Here is a 20,741-nt window from a genome sequence, read left to right on the forward strand (position 1 = left end):
TTGAAGGATGACCTTGACCGTCACCTTTCACCGCACAAAATGTGCAGCTCCATGAGATGCACATGCATGCCAAATATCAAGTTGCTATGTTAAATATTGAAAAAGTTATGACCATTAAAGTTTTCGGACGGACGGACGGACTGACATACTGACTGACGGACAGTTCAACTACTATATGCCACCGTACCGGGAGCATAAAAATTCTCATTGACTTTTTCAGGTAAGCGAATGTTATTAGCTCCCTGAACAGAATCATGTTAAGCAGCAAATAGTTGCATTCCTTTGAATGCGAGAGATTCGACGACCATAGCAGTGTATTAATGAAATAGTCCAATAAGTACTCCGCAGCCACCTACCCGGCCACTCCATGGTGAAAGATTGCTGTGAATGGTCGTCATAGCAGCTGGTGACGTCAAACCAATTGTAGGTAGCGTCCTCTTGCATCCAGTTGTATATGTTGTACGTTTCCCGATAACATACCTGAAACCACATAAAATATTACGCGTTATTGAAACTTGAACAAAAATATATTTTTGTTATAAAATAAGATGGACGTATATTATATGTGTCGTTCGCAGCGATTTCGTGTATTGTTGCGCAAATGACGTCGTTGAGAAATAATTTTTAATGTTAATTAGTCGAGTAGGGGAAATAGCAAACATTTAAATGCTTCGATTCAAACTTAAAGACTACCTTAATTTTTATTTACTTATTACTAGACAACTCATGTATCAGCAATAATTTTCCAATGACATTTTCCATTACTATAACTTAAATTACGTTATAAACAACGGACCTCAAAACATTATGCCGTTTTCGGTTTCTCAAAATGACGCTGTTGATCTGTTAGGGCAATAACTTATAGCGTATAGTTTATTGTAATCAAAATACACGTTGACAAATGAAATGGTACATCATAAAACAGTAAGAGTTGATTTTACCGTGAATATCACGTCCTTGTTTTGTCGAATTTTTTTTTAGAAAACTAAGCATAATAAATAGCCTGGAAGTTACCTTCCGACAAGTGTAAGGTCAAATTTTTGTGTTAAAAAATTCATATCAATACGATACAAATGGTGGTACATTTCAAAATTAAAAAAAGTGTCACAACAAAGACAAGTCTTCACAATTCGTTATAAATGTTGTCAAGGCAGTAATTGTATATCATATTTAATCCACCAAAAGGAAGGCTTTTGCAAGTAATGTTTTCTAATATGCCTAATATATTGTGGCACTTAACGGTCTGCAATACTTCTCAAGCATACGGATATATAATGTTTTTTTTTCACGACGCGGTCCATATAATATGGAAACCTTTCTGCATTTGCATGTAATCATAGCACAATGATATCATTTCTTATCGAACTACAAATAATTAAACAAATCAATACGTTTCCAGATTTTTTTGGTATTGTGACTTTCGGTATTATAATTAGAACGTTTGATTTTGAGTTGTTCGCCAATTAGGTCCATTCCATAATAAAAGGTAATCATATATCGTGTAAAAAGGGTTTTCTTCTGCTGATACAGCTGAAGGTTCACTTTGTGTATACTAATTAAGGAAAAAATAAAAACTTGCAATCCGTTTGTGAATATAAATGAATGGACATTTAAACATGCAATGCGCAGGTAAATATCTATGAATTGACATTAAAAAAAACTTACAAATGGCTGGTGAATATCTTTGAATAAACAATTGATTTGCAAGTCGCTGTATAATGTCAATGAGTGGATATTTAAACTTGCAATTCGCTCCAGTATTTAACGAGTTTGAGCTGTTCGTGGCAACGTCTGGAAAGTATGTTAAATTACAAATATGTGCTCTAACTCACGATGTCGGGAGTCGTAATGACCAGCTGTACGGGTCTGATCTGGTTGATCGTTGAATCCTGGAGTTAGGAAAAACACAATGAGGCTGTTAAATATGTAATAATTTGATAAGAAGGATTCATGAATTTGGCATCAAATACATAAAGATCCTGAAACCCTTGATTTTCATTGAAACATTCCTGTACTTGATTCAGAATGCTGGATTTTAATAACGGTCTATTTCGGTTTTTTGGATCTTCTTGTGTTTATCCAAATCAGCGCGCATGACTATCAGACTCATGATATTTTTTTCCAAATGAAGAAGCACGTCTATTCAAATCAAAGAACAACACTATCTTCATCATAAAGCAATACTATCAAAAATCAGATAACGAGAATATCCAAATCAGGAAGCAAGGCTATAAAATCAGGGAAAAGGACAATTCAAATACGGCTGTAGGACTATCCAAATCAGGGAACAAGGCTATCCAAATCAGGAAGCAAGACTATCGAAATCAGGAAGCAAGACTATCCAAATCAGGAAGCAAGTCTATCCGAATCAGGATGCAATACTATCCAAATAAGGGAACAAGGCTATCGGAATCAGGAAGCAAGACTATCCAAATCAGAAAGCAAGACTTTCCAAATTAAGAGGCAAGAATATCCAAATTTGAAGCAAGACTATCCAAATCAGGAAGCAAGACTTACCCAATCAAGAAGCAAGACTAACAAAATCAGGAAGCAAGACTTTCCAAATCAAGAAGCAAGACTATCCAAATCTGGAAGCGAGACTATCCAAATTTGGAAGCAAAGCTATCCAAATCTGGAAGCAAGACTATCCAAATCTGGAAGCAAGGCTATCCAAATCAAGAAGCAAGACTATCGAAATCAGGAAGCAAGACTATCCAAATCAGGAAGCAAGACTATCCAAATCTGGAAGCAGGACTATCCAAATCAGGAAGCAAGACTATCCAAATCAGGAAGCAAGACTATCCAAATCAGGAAGCAAGACTATCCAAATCAGGAACAAGACTATCCAAATCAGGAACAAGACTATCCAAATCAGGAAGCAAGACTATCCAAATCAAGAAGCAAGACTATCCAAATCAGGAAGCAAGACTATCCAAATCAAGAAGCAAGACTATCCAAATCAGGAAGCAAGGCTATCCAAATCAAGAAGCAAGACTATCCAAATCAGGAACAAGACTATCCAAATCAGGAACAAGACTATCCAAATCAGGAAGCAAGACTATCCAAATCAGGAAGCAAGACTATCCAAATCAGGAAGCAAGACTATCCAAATCAGGAAGCAAGACTATCCAAATCAAGAAGCAAGACTATCCAAATCAGGAAGCAAGACTATCCAAATCAGGAACAAGACTATCCAAATCAAGAAGCAAGACTATCCAAATCAGGAAGCAAGACTATCCAAATCAGGAAGCAAGACTATCCAAATCAAGAAGCAAGACTATCCAAATCAAGAAGCAAGACTATCCAAATCAAGAAGCAAGACTATCCAAATCAGGAAGCAAGACTATCCAAATCAGGAAGCAAGACTATCCAAATCAGGAACAAGACTATCCAAATCAGGTAACAAGACTATCCAAATCAGGTAACAAGACTATCCAAATCAAGAAGCAAGACTATCCAAATCAGGAAGCAAGACTATCCAAATCAGGAAGCAAGACTATCCAAATCAGGAATCAAGACTATCCAAATCAGGAATCAAGACTATCCAAATCAGGAAGCAAGACTATCCAAATCAGGAATCAAGACTATCCAAATCAGGAAGCAAGACTATCCAAATCAAGAAGCAAGACTATCCAAATCAGGAAGCAAGACTATCCCAATCAAGAAGCAAGACTATCCAAATCAGGAAGCAAGACCATCCAAATCAGGAAGCAAGACCATCCAAATCAAGGAGCAAGACTATCCAAATTAGGAAGCAAGAATATCCCAACCAAGAAGCAAGACTATCCAAATCAGGAAGAAAGCCTATCCAAATCAAGAAGCAGGACTGTCCAAATCAGGAAGCAAGACTATCGAAATCTGGAAGCAAGACTATCCAAATCAAGAAGCAAGACTATTCAAATCAGGAAGCAAGACTATGCAAATCACGAAGCAAGACTATCCAAATCACGAAGCAAGAATATCCAAATCAGGAAGCAATTCTATCAAAATCATTAAGCAAGACTTCCAAATCAGGAAGAAAGACTATTAAAATCAAGAAGCAAGACTATCCAAATCAGGAAGCAAGACTTTTTAAATCTGGAAGCAAGACTATCTTTACCATATAGTGCTTTTGACGTGAGTTAATACTGTTGTTGTTTCCCGCCCCGTATTTCTTTTCGTCTGTTTGTCACTGAATCAAATTGTATATAAACGCTTGTAGAGCCATGGTATTGCGCACAATTGAAGTTCTTGTAAGTATAAGCAATTGAAAAGAATCATTTTTGCAATCAGGATTTCTGAGACGGCACTCAACGGGCTATAAACTTATAAATATATTTTATCAAATAGATCGTTCTATTGGTGCTTAGAAACTTAAATGTATAATATTCAGTGATATAGCAAAGGCTTTTGACCGAGTTCTGGCTTCAAAGACTTTTGTTCAATCTCAAGCAAAATGGCATAATAATGGACAAATACTACAATATATACAAAGCTACTAGTCACACCGTACCCCAAATGTATGTGTTGGCGCCTCTTAGTCTCAGCTATTAATAGTCATTGTCGGTATTCCTAAAGGCTCAGTATTAGAACCGTAATTTTCACGATTTACTTAAATGCTACTGCCAATACATGTATTAGTATTTTCAGTTTTTTGTTACGCCCTTATGATGTACTATACCTTATACAGCTGATCTCGAGTGTCGATTTTAATCCCCACACAAAAACTGAACCAATGTTATTTACGACACAAGAGTATTTTACTTGTGTAATAAAATTTGCTTTGTAATGTACCCTATTTTTGAAAATCACAAACATCTTGTTCTGACTTAAATTTTCACATAAATAACATTTAGAAATACGCATCGGAAATACTGCAAATTATGCGGAAACTTAATATTATATTATATTAATTCGCCAAAGCGATTCAAAAGTAGCTTTAACTTATCTTCTTGCTGGACAGGACTTATGTCTTAAAGCTATCCTTAACTGCATATGATAAAATACTAATACTTATACTAATAATACTACTTCTAATAAGTATTATTATAAGTATTATGTTATAATGTCATTTCGCAAATCTTAGCCATTAAATCGCACAACTTCATTAATTTAGTCTTTTGCAGATATTCTCCAAATACCAGATTACGATTAGTTCATCATAGCATGGTAAAAATGCGATAAAAATAAACCAAGTTCATGTACGGCATTTTCTGCCTGATAGTGGTGAAGGGCTAAAGCGTCGCCAAATCAGCGCGGATAGATGTTTTCAACTAGACATTATATCTAAGGTGAAACACTTCAAAAGGTCATCTCAACTTAAATACACCGACAGTAAGCAAAACTAGATTTTGTACGGATCACTAATGTTACATTACTATCGGAATCAAGTACATGAAGCGACTACAAGAATAAATCACAAACAATGTATGTTTTGCTTATACATTGTAACTTCTTTGCCCAAAACTCAAGTCGACCACACCGTACTGACGTTTTGTCAAAATAGCACCAGAGGAAACATAGAGAAAACGTATGCAACCTCGCTCACCCATCTTTCCAGCTTATATTCAAAATCAAACTCACCGAATAAGTGGATACTTAGTCTTCGAGAAAGGGTTAACTTCCAAAACAGACTGTTCTGTTCAAATATAAAATATTTGCGTACTGTCTAAACTGCACCAGCGTACTATAACTTCCTTGGTGCAGTACTATAACTTCCTTGACAATGTCTATAGCCGTTTGTTATAACTTACAAACCAGAAGTAGAATTCGAAGGTAGACGTAAAATTTATGGAGATGTTGGGAAGCGTGAAGTCCGTCCGCTTGGAGATATACACGTCACAAAGCATTCCTCGTACAGTGCGCTGAAACACAAAAAACGGAAATACAGAGGAGGTAATCACGTGACAAACAAGACGGCGACGTTCATGCCGAGACAGATATTTTTCGCCGTTTTCTACACTATATTACTTGCATAAATTGTTTAAATGCCGCACATCTTCCAGCGCTATCAGCAAATTAATATTCGCATTTTATCTCGATTTACTCGCTGCAAATTTTCTAGCGGTAGCTGTAATTTTGTGACCCGCTAAGAAATTTCGCAGCGGATTAAGTCTAGATACAGAGCGATATTAATACGATATAAACTCTAATCACTTTCGTGACGATATGGCTGGAAAGTTAACAGCATTTTAACAATTTATTGATTGTTAATAAATAAAACGGCGAAAAATTGTTCGGCCTTTGCGTCGCCATCTTGTTTGTCACGTTACTACCCCCTTTAGTTTAAACCTATTTATTTAAGCTCGATTGCATAAAAAGCCTAAGGCTTATTTGAAACGCTTTCGAGTCCGTGTCCTGGGACTAGAACCAGTTATTGGTGTCTATGGGGGAGATCTAAAGAACACGTGACCTCCCGATCTCTAGGCGGATACCATATCCACTACGCCACGGCGACCTTGTACTACTACCCCCTTTGAAACAGCATGAATACAATTAAACAAAGCAAAACTTATATAGACCGTAAAGTGAATAAAATAATCTTCAACTTCAGTGTAAAATAACGAACTCGCACTTCAGTGATTGCTAAGCTAACGTCTAGCACGAAATAATAATTGAACAATTCAACCGACTTAACAGTGGCGAACGATTTAACCGCGCTGAAAAAGAAAAATATTTTGCGCATCATATTCAAATCTCTGGGAGTAAGATTGATCCGTTGTTTTGGCCACTTGTTCATGAAACAAGAATGACAAATATGTTTAAATGTGTTTAGGTTTCTTTGAAATCTGATCGAATAGAAATACGTAATCAAAATATGGTGTTAAGAAATGTGAAATGTTTCAACACTCAATCTCATTGATTTCTATGTAATAATATATGGAAACGTGTTTTGCTAAATAGATTACAAAAAATTTGTAATTTACAAACTTTTAATACTTTAAATATTTGCTATATACCTGTCCCTCATACGAATACGTCTTGTTATCGAGGTAGAGGAGCTGGGATGCGGCCTTCATGTGGATGTAGACCTGCGCGTCGGGCTTCTGGGTGACGGAGGTGAAAAAACTGGCGTTCTGGATGGGTCTCACGGAGCAGTTGACCCGAGTCTTGTCCATAGTGTAGGCGATACCTGAAACGGAGTGTTGTATTATCATTTAATTATAAAAACGTGAACTACAGTTAAGCATTTGATAAAACCATTACGAGGACTTACTAGTAAAAGCAATTTTACCATCATCAGATATATAAATTTTGAAGTGCGAATGATCGCGATTGGCTAAATAAACAGGCCGATTCAAATAAGAAAAATATCGTTTGATCACGGTGCCTATACCACGTGACTTTTTCGGATCTGTGTTGGGAGAATAAAGCGAGACCCAGTCAACATTTTCAAGGATCTCTTTTAAAAAATTTCACAATTTGTAATGGGATTGAGTGAAGAGCCTGCTCATTCGTAATAGTTAATTATCATGATCTGTTTAAACAAATTAGTATTTTGTCAGTAAAGTGCAACCGCGCGTTTGAACGGTTTTAAAAAATGTCGGATCAGTGTTGGGACCTCATATTACAAACGCGCGGTTGCACTTTACTGAAAAAATACTTATTTGTTTAAAAATATCATGATACGCATAGAGAACTCTCACGATTGAGCGGGCTTTCCACTTTCTCCCATTAAAAATGATGAAATATTAACAAAGACATCATTAAAAATGTTAACTGAGTCGCGCTTAATTCTCCCAACAAAGATCTTAAAAAGTCACGTTGTATAGGCTTCGTGGTTTGATTAATACGAATTTTTAAAAAGACCCCTCAATCAATTGTCAGGCTTTTTAAGTGCTAAACACGGTGTACATAAGTCGATCTTACCAGTTCTATAGTCATGTATCTCGGTGTGTATCTCGGTGACGAGGTTGGTCGTGTGTCCAGTGCTTCTCCGGCGCCGATAGTCGAACCTGACCAGCTGGTATGAGAAGTCGTAATAGATCTGCAAAGCGAGGTTTGTAAATACTTTGCATAGCTTAACTAATCTCGGATACTGTTTTTGTTATTCAAGATACTCAAATATTTTGTTAGTGAGTTTAACGTTGCTCGTCGTATGATCGTCCCATGACTTGTCATCGATCTAAACCGAATAAACCTTTCCGGCATATATCTTAATAACTGTATTTACATTATTGTACAAATGTTCTATTGCGTGACATCGCTGTATTGTTCATATCAAAATAAAGGGTGTGATGGAAATGGTGTCCGTCAGGAGATCTTAACATTCATACCTGCTCTGGCAGAGTTTGGTCCGGTAAGACGCCAGGTTCTGGTATGTTCACATGACACGGATGTTCAACTGTTTTAATAGGCATATAAGGGTTGTCGACAAAACTGGAGTCAAACTTAAACTGAGAATAAGTATTTGTAAACTTCAGTAGTACTTAAACAATAAAATGGGCTCGATTACGAATGCGGTTCTCTGTCGGACCTACTTACATCAACATAGAAGGCTGTTTATGAATGCAATGATCTGCAATAAGTTCTCATAGTTTTTACTATTTTCCTTTTAATTTCATAAAAAAAGAGTGTTACCCCGACGATCTTACTTACATCCGCATGGGAGACCGCTGCATTGACGTTTTCGACGATCTCCAAGCGGTACGAATACTGCGAAGTCAGCTGCGGCACAGGCGGCGGGTCTTTACGGCCAGAGCACACCACGCCTTGAGGCGGCTGTAAACATGGTATAAGGGTGCCATGAAACAGGCAATATGTCTGCAATGTGCCCACAACGACGTATTGCAGTTGCAAACACTGTATATGGGTGCAAGGAAACAGAAAAAAAATGGTGTCATGTGCACTACACGCCATAAGACGGCAGCAAACATGGTATACTGTGAAAAAGGCAACATGGCTGCTATGTGCCACCACGCCGTGTGGTTGCTACAAACACGTTAAATGGGTGTAATAAAACATCGAATACCGGCGTCATGTGCCCACCACGCCATGTGGGGCTGCACACGCGTTAAATGGGTGTAATACAACATCGAATACCGGCGTCATGTGCCCACCACGCCATGTGGGGCTGTAAACACGGTATAGGGGTGTAATAAAACATCGAATACACGTGTCATGTCCATATCACGACATGTTGCGGCTGCAAATAAGGTATAAGGGTGTAATGATATGTGCGATATGGTTGCATTTGTCAATCACACCGAGAGGCGGCTGCAAAAACCCATTAAGGAGTAATTTACACCCGTTAAGCGGCTTCTATCACGGACAAATGGTGTAATAGAATGTGGGTGTTATATGCACTCCACGCTATGATGCGGCTGCAAACTCGGAATAGTTGTGTTTTTGCAACATGTTATATGTCTGTTATGTGCATACCACGACCTTGTGTGTAATGTATGTGATAATACTGGGCATACGGGTATTGTGTTCACACATGCCGTGTGGAGTCTGTAGAATAAAAACGCGTGTAATGCATTCCGATTATAATAATAATAATAATAATAATAATAATAATCTCTTTATTTTCCGAAGGTAACTCATTAAGACAACACATTGATACAAAGTCATGCAAACAGTTTAACAATGGCAATCTTATTTTCAATGAGGCCTTCAAACAACTATGGTATGTATAATGCATTTCTACATCATAATGCAAACATGTAGACTGACGGACATAAGAGTACTGTAACAGTGTAATAGAAGTGTAATAAAAAGCAAGTATATTATATGACTTTTCTTGTCTTATTTATTTCTCTTCCAATATTGAAATGGTCTCAAGAAACAAATATTTATTAACAGAAATTATTCAAGAATATAAATGTATTTATTGTTGATTACATTTTCCCATATGCACTCACTCTAACGCACGCACGCACACACACACGCGCGCACGCAAACACCTATACACACACACACACACACACACACACACACACACACACACACACACACACACACACACACACACACACACACTTATACAATTACCATATCTTAATTAACACGACCAATAACAATAACATAAAGTTTACAAAAACAGCCACGTACATTATTATATAAAGTCAGAGTTTAAAAACGTGGAAAACATTATTCTTGAAATAGTTTACGATTGATAGAAGTGGCTGATATACACAAATATTATAATTACAGAAAACAATATTCATGATCATTGTTGTTCACAATAGGATATGAAATTACACAACTGTTATGAAGAATAGCCTGCACCTCCTTGCTATATAAATAGTTTGAAAAAGCAATATGTATATTTGTTTGCAGAAATTAAATCTACAGCAATCATTACGACACTTATGTAGGAGTATTTGACTTATAAATAAGAGGAAAACAGAAAATGTTACTACGTGTGAGATTCATTTTTCGCATCAAAGAGGAAATATTTCTTAAGCCTATGTTTGAAAGTGGTGAGAGCGAGAGATTGGCGAATACAAACCGGTATGTGGTTCCATATTTCCATACCAGAGTATCTGAACGACTTTTTTTAAAAGGTTTGAGTGAGGTGTTTTATGCGTCAAATCATTGTTTGATATCGATCTTAAATTGTAATTATTGTTTTTCACCAGTTTTATCAAGTCGTCAATATATGTGGGCGTTAAATTATGAAGAGATTTGTAAATAATTATACATGTGAAATATTTACATCTGTTTTCAAAAGAAAGCCATTGTAGTTTTTGTGATAAATCATAATCATTTATATTTAAGTCATTACGTAATATTACTCTTTAAAACCTTCTTTGCAGTTTTGATATTCTGTTTATGTCTCTAGTATTTGCATTTTGCCATGTGACACATCCATATTCAATAATTGGTGTTACATACGCATAATAGAACATAATTTTCATCTCAGGTGTTAGAAAATATTGTATACGCCTGAACAGTGATAATTTCGAAACAAGATTTGAACAAGTTATATCAACATGGGCCTTCCAATTTAAATGTTTATCAATATGGATACCTAGAAGTTTTTGGGTTGCAACATGTTTTATTTTTGAGTTATTTACAAACAAATTTAGATCTTCTGAATGTTTAAGTTTTGGGCGTGATCCTATAGTCATGCAAGTAGTTTTATCTGGGTTGACTGCCATATTATTTATCATACACCAATTTTGTGACCTTAGTAAGTCGTCTTGAAGAGTGCAATTTATCATAGTTATATTATTCCCTTTACAGTGGATTGTTACATCATCAGCATACATGTCAGATTCTGATGCTTTTGATAGATCGCCACAAGTGTTTTATATCTTTCTTCTCTTTAACAGCATTATTGAAAAACGCTCTCTTATTTTTCTTAATTATGGAATTGCATTTGTTTCTCCATATTTTATACTGATCGAAATTGTTGCAAGCATGCATGTATCCCTTTTTAATCTTGCCTGTTTTATTTCATCAGAATACCATCCAGGCTGATGTAAGCGCTTAACCCGCTTACTCTTAATTGGCGCATGGTGGGATAATACTGTATTTAATATATTGTATAAAGTCGTTAGGGCCAAATTCGGATCATTGGTAGTTTCTATATTATTCATATCATATTGACCTAGATCTTGTAGAAACAGTGTTTCATCAAAATGTTTAAACGATCTATAAGTTATCAGTCCATGTTCAGATAGATATAGACGTACTTTTAAGTTTACAAAGGAGTGTACACGTGATTGGATAGTGGTCACTCAGGTCTATTACTGGAACGTTAACTTCTGATACGCAAGATATTGGTGTTGTGTATACATGATCAATTATTTTTGATGACGTTTTTGTTACTCTGGTTGGATATTGAATCAGTTGTGTAAGTCCGAAATCAAGTACAGCTTTTGCCCATTTTGTATTATTAAATTTATTAGGTGAAGAAAATTCAATGTTAAAATCACCAATAGCTGACCAATTCATATTAGAAGATTTTGCAAATTCCATTTGTTTCTCAAATGAATCCATCCAAGACTTGGGGACTGTTTAAGGCACGGTAGATAAAGCATAGAAGATGGGATTTATTATTTTCGATAGCTACCTGTATCCAAATAGTCTCAATGTCCGAGGATTCTAGATCAAAGCGACGGACATAGCTTATGTTCTTTTTGAGATATATAATGAGTCCTCCACCAGCCTTTTTTGACCTGTCTTTACGTTCAAAAACGAAGTCGTTAATTTATAGATCTGTATCATTAATTGAAACTGTTAAAAGCGTTTCACTCAAACCAAATATATCAATTGACCCTCGCTCTCCCATTATAAGTTTGAGTTCATCTAATTTTGGAAGAATGTGTTGAATATTCAAACTTGCTACATGAATACCTTGTTTGCTGAAAGTAAAAACGTTTTTATGAATCAACAATTTGTTCTTTGAAATTATTATTCGTTTTGAGAGGAGGCATTTTCGATGAATCTACGTTTTTGCTAACATTTAGATACTGGTATGAATCATTGCAATTACAATACAACGTACATGTATTTTTAGAAACAAAAATAGTGTCAGGTTGATTATTATAGTCACAAATTATTTTGTTGCATTCAGTACATATATTGTTAAGTTTAAGAAATGGGTTTTCATGAGTAAATAAGTCAGAGTGGATATGTCCGTCAGTGTTTTCCTACCATAATCTGTGATTTCGGCAATCTTCTGTCGAGTGGTTTGCTAAACCGCAACGTCTGCACGGTGACCATCATCCACGTAGCTGAAAGTTTCTATTACCAAACTGGCGACCATTGTTCTGGAAACGGTCTCTAATGCCATATGTCGCTCCTGTCCATGGTGGCCGAGAGTAACGTGCAGCGGCGACGTATGTTTGGACTTCACAATTGGAGTTACCGTGTTGATTGTCGAAACCAGTCTACTCGAGCCTTTTGGACACAGGTGTATACCGTCTTTGAAGTAAAACGGAAGAATTGTGGTTTTATCAGCGTAAATGAACGAATGGTAGCAATCAATGAGAACAGCACCCGTTTCCATGCTGAATTTCTGAATTTCTTCATTTACCGGCCCGATGTCCGTGTCCGTGTTCGTTCGCGGACAGAGAGTGCATAAATATACAGTGAGCTGGTGATGTAGAGCCTCAAATGTTGAGCGAAGCGTTTCATACACACTGCGTGATGTTCCGGAAGCTGCATCATTGCCTCCGACATAAATTACTATTTTTGTGTATTTTGATATATCGTCAGTCAAAAGACGAGTGTAAATGTCACTCGATTTCTTACCGGGAAGTGTACGTACGTCCACATTGCTCTGAAGGCCACGCTTACTTATACCTTTAAGCATTGAGTCTCCGATTAATAACGTTCTATTTTGTTCAAGTCTGGGTTTATGTACGAAGTCATTAGTATGTGCGTTTCCGCTTCCGGTCAGTTCCGACGTGTTTTTCGAAGTTTGCAAAGCGGGCGACGTTATTTCTACATCAAATGATTGCGTCGCGGGAAACGTTGTACGATCATTTGATAAATCATACGATCTAGTAGGAGTTTCCATCAATTTATTTAGCGATATTTTAGTTTCTTTTTGTTGCGTTAAAATATTAGACATCTGGGTTTTCATTGATTCAGAGAAGGATTGCCATCGTTTTAGAAGTCCCTCGTTCAGGTTGCTCATTTGCGTTTTAACAGATTGTGAATTTAAAGTAACATCTTTCAACTTATTTTTCATGTCACTACAGCACAGAGTGTGTTGATTTTTTAAACCACATATACTGTGAAACCATTATTAATCGTCAGGCATTAATTTTCATAAATTTCGTCAGTCGACCGATCGGCGAATTTAAGATCCTAACGAACAATCATGCTCTATGTTTGAACAAAAACAAACACTAAGTTGAACAATATTTTAAAACTTTACCGTAGAAATGAGGCATTAAATTCCAACATAATCCATGCACACATTCACTGCTGTTTCGTAATCAATATTAATCCGGTTTTGACACAAAGGGATGTAGATTACACAAGGTACTTAACTGACACGTTACACTTCTTTAAAACGCGTGTGCAGTACAGCTGTATCGAATGCGTTGACTTCGTTTATGTAGAATGGTAATGAATTAGCGCTAATTGTTTATAACTTTATTACCCATTAGGTGCATTGTGTTTTTCAGGGGTGTTGCATATTAGCCACCACGCAGCGAATGCCGATGAAAGACAATAAACCAAATGAAAAGATGACGATGTGTGATCAACATGCGTATTTATCACAAATTAATAAAGAATATTTTAATTTCTGTTTGTTGTTTGATTGTTTGTGTTTAACCACACTTATTACTATTTTATATGTATCAATTTATTTATTTTTAAATTATTGACATTATTGATTTATATACCGGTAGTTTAATTTTTAAGAACAAACACACACATAGAGTTTATAATTTTAATGTTGATATCAGGATAAAAAGTGACATTTGAGACCAATTACTTTTCTTAAAATTATCAAAAATGTACGCTTGAAACTTTATTGAAAAGTGACAAAATAATTTCCTAACACTAGTTATTACCCATATTGTTCACACCTTCCCTAATTGGTGCCGATAAAGGTACGATTGTTATCAGTATGGCAATTATAATAATAGAATAAGACTTATTGGCAATTGGCTTCGTTGTTAAAAACACTCGTTAACGGTTACTAGTATTCGATCCCACTTGTCCGCTAATCATAACAATGAACGTTTGAATGGCATACATTAAGAGGGTCCTTTACTGTCCCTTGATAACAAAAGACTAGTTAAAGGGATCTTTTCACGGTTTGCTAAATTGACAAAATTGAAAAAAGTTGTTTCAGATTCGCAAATTTTCGGTTTAGTTATGATATTTGTGAGGAAACAGTATTACTAAGCATTTTCCATGGTCTAATAGAGCCATTATATGCATCTTTTTACGATATAAAATCCTAAAAATTATAAAGCGTTGCAACGCGAAACGATTGAATAATTTGGAGAGTTTTGTTGTTGTCTTTTAATTTTGTGAAACTACGAAGACTGCTTATATAATGTATAAAATACGACTTCTATGTATGCTTGGCAGAATAGCTCAGTTGGCTAATGCGTTTTTACTTCAGGATGCCGGGGGTCGCTGGTTCGAGCCCTGCTGCGGGCTACTTTTCCCTTTTTAAATTTAATTTTTGATTTTTTACTTGAGCTTTTAAAATTTAATGTTTACATTTATCAATATATAGCATTTAATGGCAAACTTCAAAACATGCCAAAATCTGTGAAAAGGCCCCTTTAATTGGCATGTGACAAACAGGCCCCACCTCCTGCAGTGATTCTCAAGTGTGTTCCCGCATTCGTACCACGATTTTTCGCAACTGCGATTGATCGCGAATATGTATTACACACAATTTGGATATTGACTGACACATTTTTAAAAAAATTCAAAATCAGAAATCGGCGAATTTAAGTGCTGACGAAATCGTCATTTTTTTAAAAATGACGAAATTTTGTGCTGTCGAAAATAAATGGTTTCACAGTAATATCTTTTATTTCAGCAAGTTGCGTTGAGGTCTGTAGTATGTGTTCCCGCATTTCACTTTTGAGTTCGTTTATTTAACTTGAAACGGATTTCATAAAATCATTCAATATCTCATGGATATTCGAATTTGTGTCTTTATCGATTCGACGAGCATGCTTTTCTTTTTGTACTGACTGAACGGATTCATTGAGGCGACGTAATTCTTCATGGCTATCGGATTCATTTTGATTCGTTGCAAATAGCGAGCCTTGTGGAGCCCAATAAAACAATCAGAGGTTAAATACTACACGTTACTTCGGTGAGATGTGTCTAATGTATTAAGGGCGATATTTTAAAGATAAAACCATTATCCGACCCGTTCACACTACGATTGTCGGTAAACGATGGTAAAGGAATGTGTTATCAACATATCAATATATGTGATATAATATCTGTGCGTTAACATGTAAAATAGTGGCCATGGCTTACCCAAAACTTGTCATCAGGAGCCTAGATTGCGTTGCGGAAGTCGAAGTATTCGTATATGTGATGGAAGTTTTTGGAGTTAGACCCGTCCACCTGGGGGATGTACTGGGTCCCTTAAATCTCGGCGCGAATGGGTACCACGTTCTCGTTGTCAGGTGCAACCCAAGTGAAACTTCTGTCCTGAGCTAATATCGACATAGATCGTTCATGTGTATACTTCGTATTATATGTGTTTGTATTTTAATTAAAATGTTGAAATTTTATTTTTTTTAGTAAAATGAGTGTGTGATTGAAGCTGCCGTTGTTGTTGGAGATGGGATGGTGGCGTTAGTCTTTTTAAAATGCTGCTGTATTTTGTAATGTATATTTACTTGAAGAAATGATGTTCAAAAACAACTTCTTGCGCACTTGATCAATTTATGACTATTGATTGGCAACAACCCTGAAGAAGAGGTTCAAATTAGAACCTCTGCATATGTTTAGGTTTAGTCTAGAAAATTGTTATTAAGTATGAACATGTCCAGAGGTAGTTTCTACCAACACCAATGATATAGGATAATGCCAACCTTAGAACGTAACAATAAAACTTAACAGGATATATTTAAACCAAAAGCAAATTATGTCCACTGAAAACGAACCACAAAAGAAGAAATCTGCTATTGTAAAAAATGAATATTATGCTGTCGATATTCGTAAATACGTGGTTCATGTACGAAAAGTATCAACATAAATTGACACGAAGATTTACTCCAATGGAATCACTAGCTACCACTGGCGAAACGTAATAATGTACAGATGAACACTGAGGTAAAAAACGACATACTTGATGCAAAGATATATAACACAGAAGATCTAGGTGACACGTGGACTTTATCGATATATGCACATGCGCATCAATACATAATATAATCGTTGGCCCTTAAGCAGGATTCTATGAAAAAAAAACTGTAAAAAGTTAGCACAACTAATGCTTAACGATCACGAAACTATGAACAAGTACAGTGCAGAGTGCGAGTTACCTGTGAAGTAGAAGTCGAGTGTAAAGTTGGAGGCCAGAATGTCCCAGTACATACACGAGCGCCACCAGTCACACAGGATGCCTCGGATCACCTGGCGGCCCATGTACATCTGAAAGAGATTTTTCAAGGCACAATTAATGTCGTAACATCATATTTTGTAAGTTTCAATACATGATTTCTGAAATTTTACCACGTGGTGGAATTATTCAAGTTCTGTTAGATATTTGGTTAGTGCAGTTATTTAAAATAACCTCGTACTTTCTATGCTTCGTAGATAGTGGCTACCGTGCACGGACAAAGTGCTGAATTAAAATATATGTTTATGTTACACTGGGCTTCAGTAATGTGATGCCGTACTACGTTATCGTCGTGTGGTTGTTGCGGTGTCATGTTGCGCTATTTCTTATTGTACGGTATAATTATTACGATGACCGGAACTTCAAACATAGTATGATATGATCTGGATCTTGTTTTACATTACTAACATGTGTATTTGAATGACGATAAAAAATGCCGAAGTAAATAACATTATCTACTATTCCAGTGGCCTTGGCGAAATGAAGTGCCTGTTCCGTGTTGTAGAAATGGGGTATACCAGCGCCGGTCATATCCATTCCGAACAACAGTTGGTTGTCGTCATACTTCAGAACCGTGGCAGTCACCGTCTGAGATAAAAGAGGTAATTATTTCAATAAAACATTAGTTACTGTTATCTGAAGCTTCCCAAGAAGTTCATTTACAGAGACGACTTAAACAATAAATAGAAACAGCACAATGCATGTATTTTATCAATTTCACTATATCGGGTACGCAGCAAAGATGAAAAAGGTCCCGTATGTGAAATCTGAAGACGCGGTCACGTGACTAAAGGGAAAAGTCTGTGCTGAAGCTTTGTTTTTTGTGGTCTTTATCCCCAACACAAAATTTGGGGAAGTTTAAAACATTTTTAAGAATCGTTAGAACCGACAGTTTATTCATGTCTAAAGCATATACAGCCATAGTCAAATACAGTCACGCAATAAGCAAAACATACATACGCATGCGTAGAAAAGAATTCTTCAGAAATATGATCTGCTATTAGTTTATATATTTTAATACAGAAATGTGCAAGACGTTTTAATACAGATTTTCAGGTCCATTTGAATAAGTGTAAACTATCTCACTTTCTTGTTGTTGTCTTTTTTTTGGTGAACGTTAGGTACTTTTTATTCTTAAATTTTTATATAAATTACATTTTAAAACAAAATAGTATTCGTCTTCAATGTCATTCTGTGTGAACAAATAACAAATATCTTGTTTCTAAGATAGTGTTCTTGTCTTCCAGTTTCTAAATTTTGCAATAATTTCTCTGAATTTCGATTATTCCGTTTTTTTTAAATGGATCTTTCTTAAATGAGTTTCAACCTCTTGAGCCACTCAACTTCCCTGGTACACATTTCACACACACTTATATCCATCTAGAAGCATTTTTAAGCCGTAATTTTGACTCAATAAAGTGAGTATTTTCTTTCGCAGTGCTCATCTTTTTCCTGCGGAAATAGCGTGCTGCGACATTTGAGATCCGCGACTTCGTGTTGCATGTTCAACTTATAAATCGATCTTCTTCTGTTTATTGTTTACTTTGTCAAGCGCGTTATTGTGAAATCGACGGTTTTGTTGATTTTCTGATTGTGTTCTTTTTTTTGTACAAATATTCTCATCTCAGTGAAAGACTATTTAGTGATGTTTGAATTATGTCTAACTTGTGTTCGTTTTTGTTTGTGTGTGCATATGGACCATCTTTTCAATTGCGTAATCAACATTTTTTAAACTCTGCATATTGCTGGGAGTACATGCAATTGGGAGGACGGCATTTTTGTTCTTTTCCTGGTGTAACCGTGTTCAACTATTGATTACTGTTATAATAACATGGCTGTGACGACATAGCATGAAATATTTACATGCCTGCAAAAACGTCGCTATCCATGTGCTATTTACACTGATACGTTTTTTGCCGCCATATTGCCAGTGAACGACTCGTGTTTTTTTTTCTCTTTTGCGTCGATACTTGTCCCCGCTGAGCTGTTCTTTTAACGTGCGACACATTTATAGTTCTAAATGCATATTAGCGCCTATTTTATTGATATATATTTTTTATCTAAAAAATAATTGACAAACCGTAAATAACTCAAATATTTCATTTTTTCCACATATTTAAAAAAGCAACAACTAAATGCGCAATATGTGTTCAATCAAAGAGCTATATATGTGGAAAGCGTGCTTTCATTTGCTGATGAATGGTTAAATATGAAAAAGTAGCAAGTGTGTATATTGTAAAAACAAACACTTAGACAAAATGAAATAAATTCCAATTGTCATATTATGTTAAAGGCACTGTCATGCAAATACATTTACTAGTACCGTCCCAAACGCCAGTGACATCACACACTTACTGACGTCATAGATCAGCTGATCGTTGTTGTAGTCTGAGATCATGTAGTCCTCCGAGTTGTTCGTGATGATCCTCATTGCGGCGCGGTGGTTCTCCTTGTCGTAGTATTCCTCTCCAACGATCGTTTTATTATTTTCGAGAATGTTCGCTTCCACTCGCACTTGGTACGTGTCGGGAATCGTGGGCACCGCTGGCAATACGGTGCCATGGCTTTGCACTGAAGTAGCAATACGAGAAGTGGTAGTACATAAACAAATCGGTTCCATGTTATAAGCCCATACATTCACTGATTTATCTGTCATATTTTCAGCTGTAAAAATCCGCAAGTCTTCGCAATTTAACACTCAATTAAGCTATTGCATAAGCGGTTAATCGACGTAAATTGAAAGTTACAATGTAAATAGGTATAGTAACGTTTTGACCTTGATCAATTTTTTATTCTTCTTATTCGTCACACAAATTTTCTTGTTACGGCATTATCAAAATAATATATAAATAACTGTCCGTATAAACAGTAACACTAGAATACAACACACTTTAAAACTCATACTTACAATAAGGTGATAATATGGTGGCGCCCCTGGGCGCGCATGTGGTGGGATATTTGAAGGGTGGTGGCGTGGTGCTAGGTCCCTGACCCTTCGCCATCCAGACACAAATCGTGAAAATCAGTAATCTCCACATCTGAAGATAACTTTACGTTACTTGAATGTTAAAGTGCATGTGTTCCAATACATTTTATTAAATGTAGCCTATGTAATGCATTGTTTACAAGTGTTATTGTTATTAAAACATGTCGCTTGGCTAATAATATTCGGACCTACTGCAAACACGATGCCACTCAAAATAATTCTGTGAAAAAAACGTCAGTATATAACACCATTAAAATTGTGAATTAGTTCAAAAGGAACTTAAGAATTTGATATAATTCTAATTTTCATTAGTAGTTTTTGATTGTCTACCCCAAAAGAAATGTAGAATCAGTTGAAAATGTACTGTTAAAAACAACACAAGTAAACGTTGTACAACACAATTTCGTTAATTTATGGAAAGCATAGCCATGTACAATTATTTTAATTAGTAAACGGTTTTTAACTTTCAAAACGTTACCGCGATTAAATATTTCCAAACAAACTTGTGCAGTTAATATTTTTAAGATGAACTTAAACTTACGGACACTGCGTTTGATGAGTACAGGAAGCTCCCTGCAGAGATTTGTTTCATTTAGGTCTGAGTCTATCAGTTTGTATCAGTGTTTATCTTTGGGTATTGTACCGCGTGAGTTTTCTAATGGCATAAAGGGACATTCTTTTATTGTGGTAAATAAGACATTATGCTATCCTTCAAATTCTATAACATTTCAAAGACATGCAGTCTTTGCAATATAATTA

At 36.0% G+C, this 20,741-nt stretch overlaps 2 protein-coding genes and 1 long non-coding RNA gene across 4 annotated transcripts in view; 1 reads left to right on the forward strand and 2 right to left on the reverse strand.

Annotated features, from left to right (window-relative positions):
- LOC127862517 (uncharacterized) overlaps positions 1 to 20,741 on the reverse strand; it is a 70,846-nt gene that overhangs the window by 4,869 nt on the left and 45,236 nt on the right. The gene's annotated exons all lie outside the window — the stretch shown is intronic.
- On the reverse strand, positions 1,349 to 20,597 carry LOC127862518 (uncharacterized). Of its 2 annotated transcripts, none has more exons than XM_052401679.1 (11): positions 20,524 to 20,597; positions 19,905 to 20,034; positions 19,352 to 19,567; positions 17,456 to 17,584; positions 16,920 to 17,028; positions 15,904 to 16,085; positions 8,256 to 8,700; positions 7,849 to 7,966; positions 6,939 to 7,111; positions 5,737 to 5,843; positions 1,349 to 1,889 (listed from the first exon to the last, which is right to left on the reverse strand). In XM_052401679.1, the coding sequence occupies exons 7-11, from the start codon at positions 8,337 to 8,339 to the stop codon at positions 1,829 to 1,831; spliced, it is 543 nt and encodes a 180-aa protein (XP_052257639.1). In that variant the 5' UTR covers positions 8,340 to 8,700; positions 15,904 to 16,085; positions 16,920 to 17,028; positions 17,456 to 17,584; positions 19,352 to 19,567; positions 19,905 to 20,034; positions 20,524 to 20,597; the 3' UTR covers positions 1,349 to 1,828. The 2 variants fall into 2 exon arrangements, with proteins under 2 accessions (XP_052257639.1, XP_052257638.1); XM_052401678.1 differs by having other exon boundaries at positions 5,733 to 5,843.
- On the forward strand, positions 16,161 to 18,793 carry LOC127862520 (uncharacterized). Its single transcript, XR_008040662.1, has 3 exons — positions 16,161 to 17,076; positions 17,464 to 17,598; positions 18,435 to 18,793. It is a non-coding gene; the product is annotated as an uncharacterized LOC127862520 (long non-coding RNA).

The sequence above is a fragment of the Dreissena polymorpha genome, chromosome 16 (genome assembly GCF_020536995.1).
Source record: "Dreissena polymorpha isolate Duluth1 chromosome 16, UMN_Dpol_1.0, whole genome shotgun sequence".
NCBI classification, from domain to species: Eukaryota; Metazoa; Mollusca; class Bivalvia; order Myida; family Dreissenidae; genus Dreissena; species Dreissena polymorpha.

Coding starts and splice junctions, on each gene's coding strand:
- LOC127862518 (XM_052401678.1), bottom strand. CDS start 8,339: ATGCCTATTAAAACAGTTGAACATCCGTGTCATGTGAACATACCAGAA. Junction 7,112..7,848: donor GATACATGACTATAGAACTG/GTAAGATCGACT, acceptor ACTCCGTTTCAG/GTATCGCCTACACTATGGAC. Junction 5,844..6,938: donor CGTATTCGTATGAGGGACAG/GTATATAGCAAA, acceptor TTTGTGTTTCAG/CGCACTGTACGAGGAATGCT.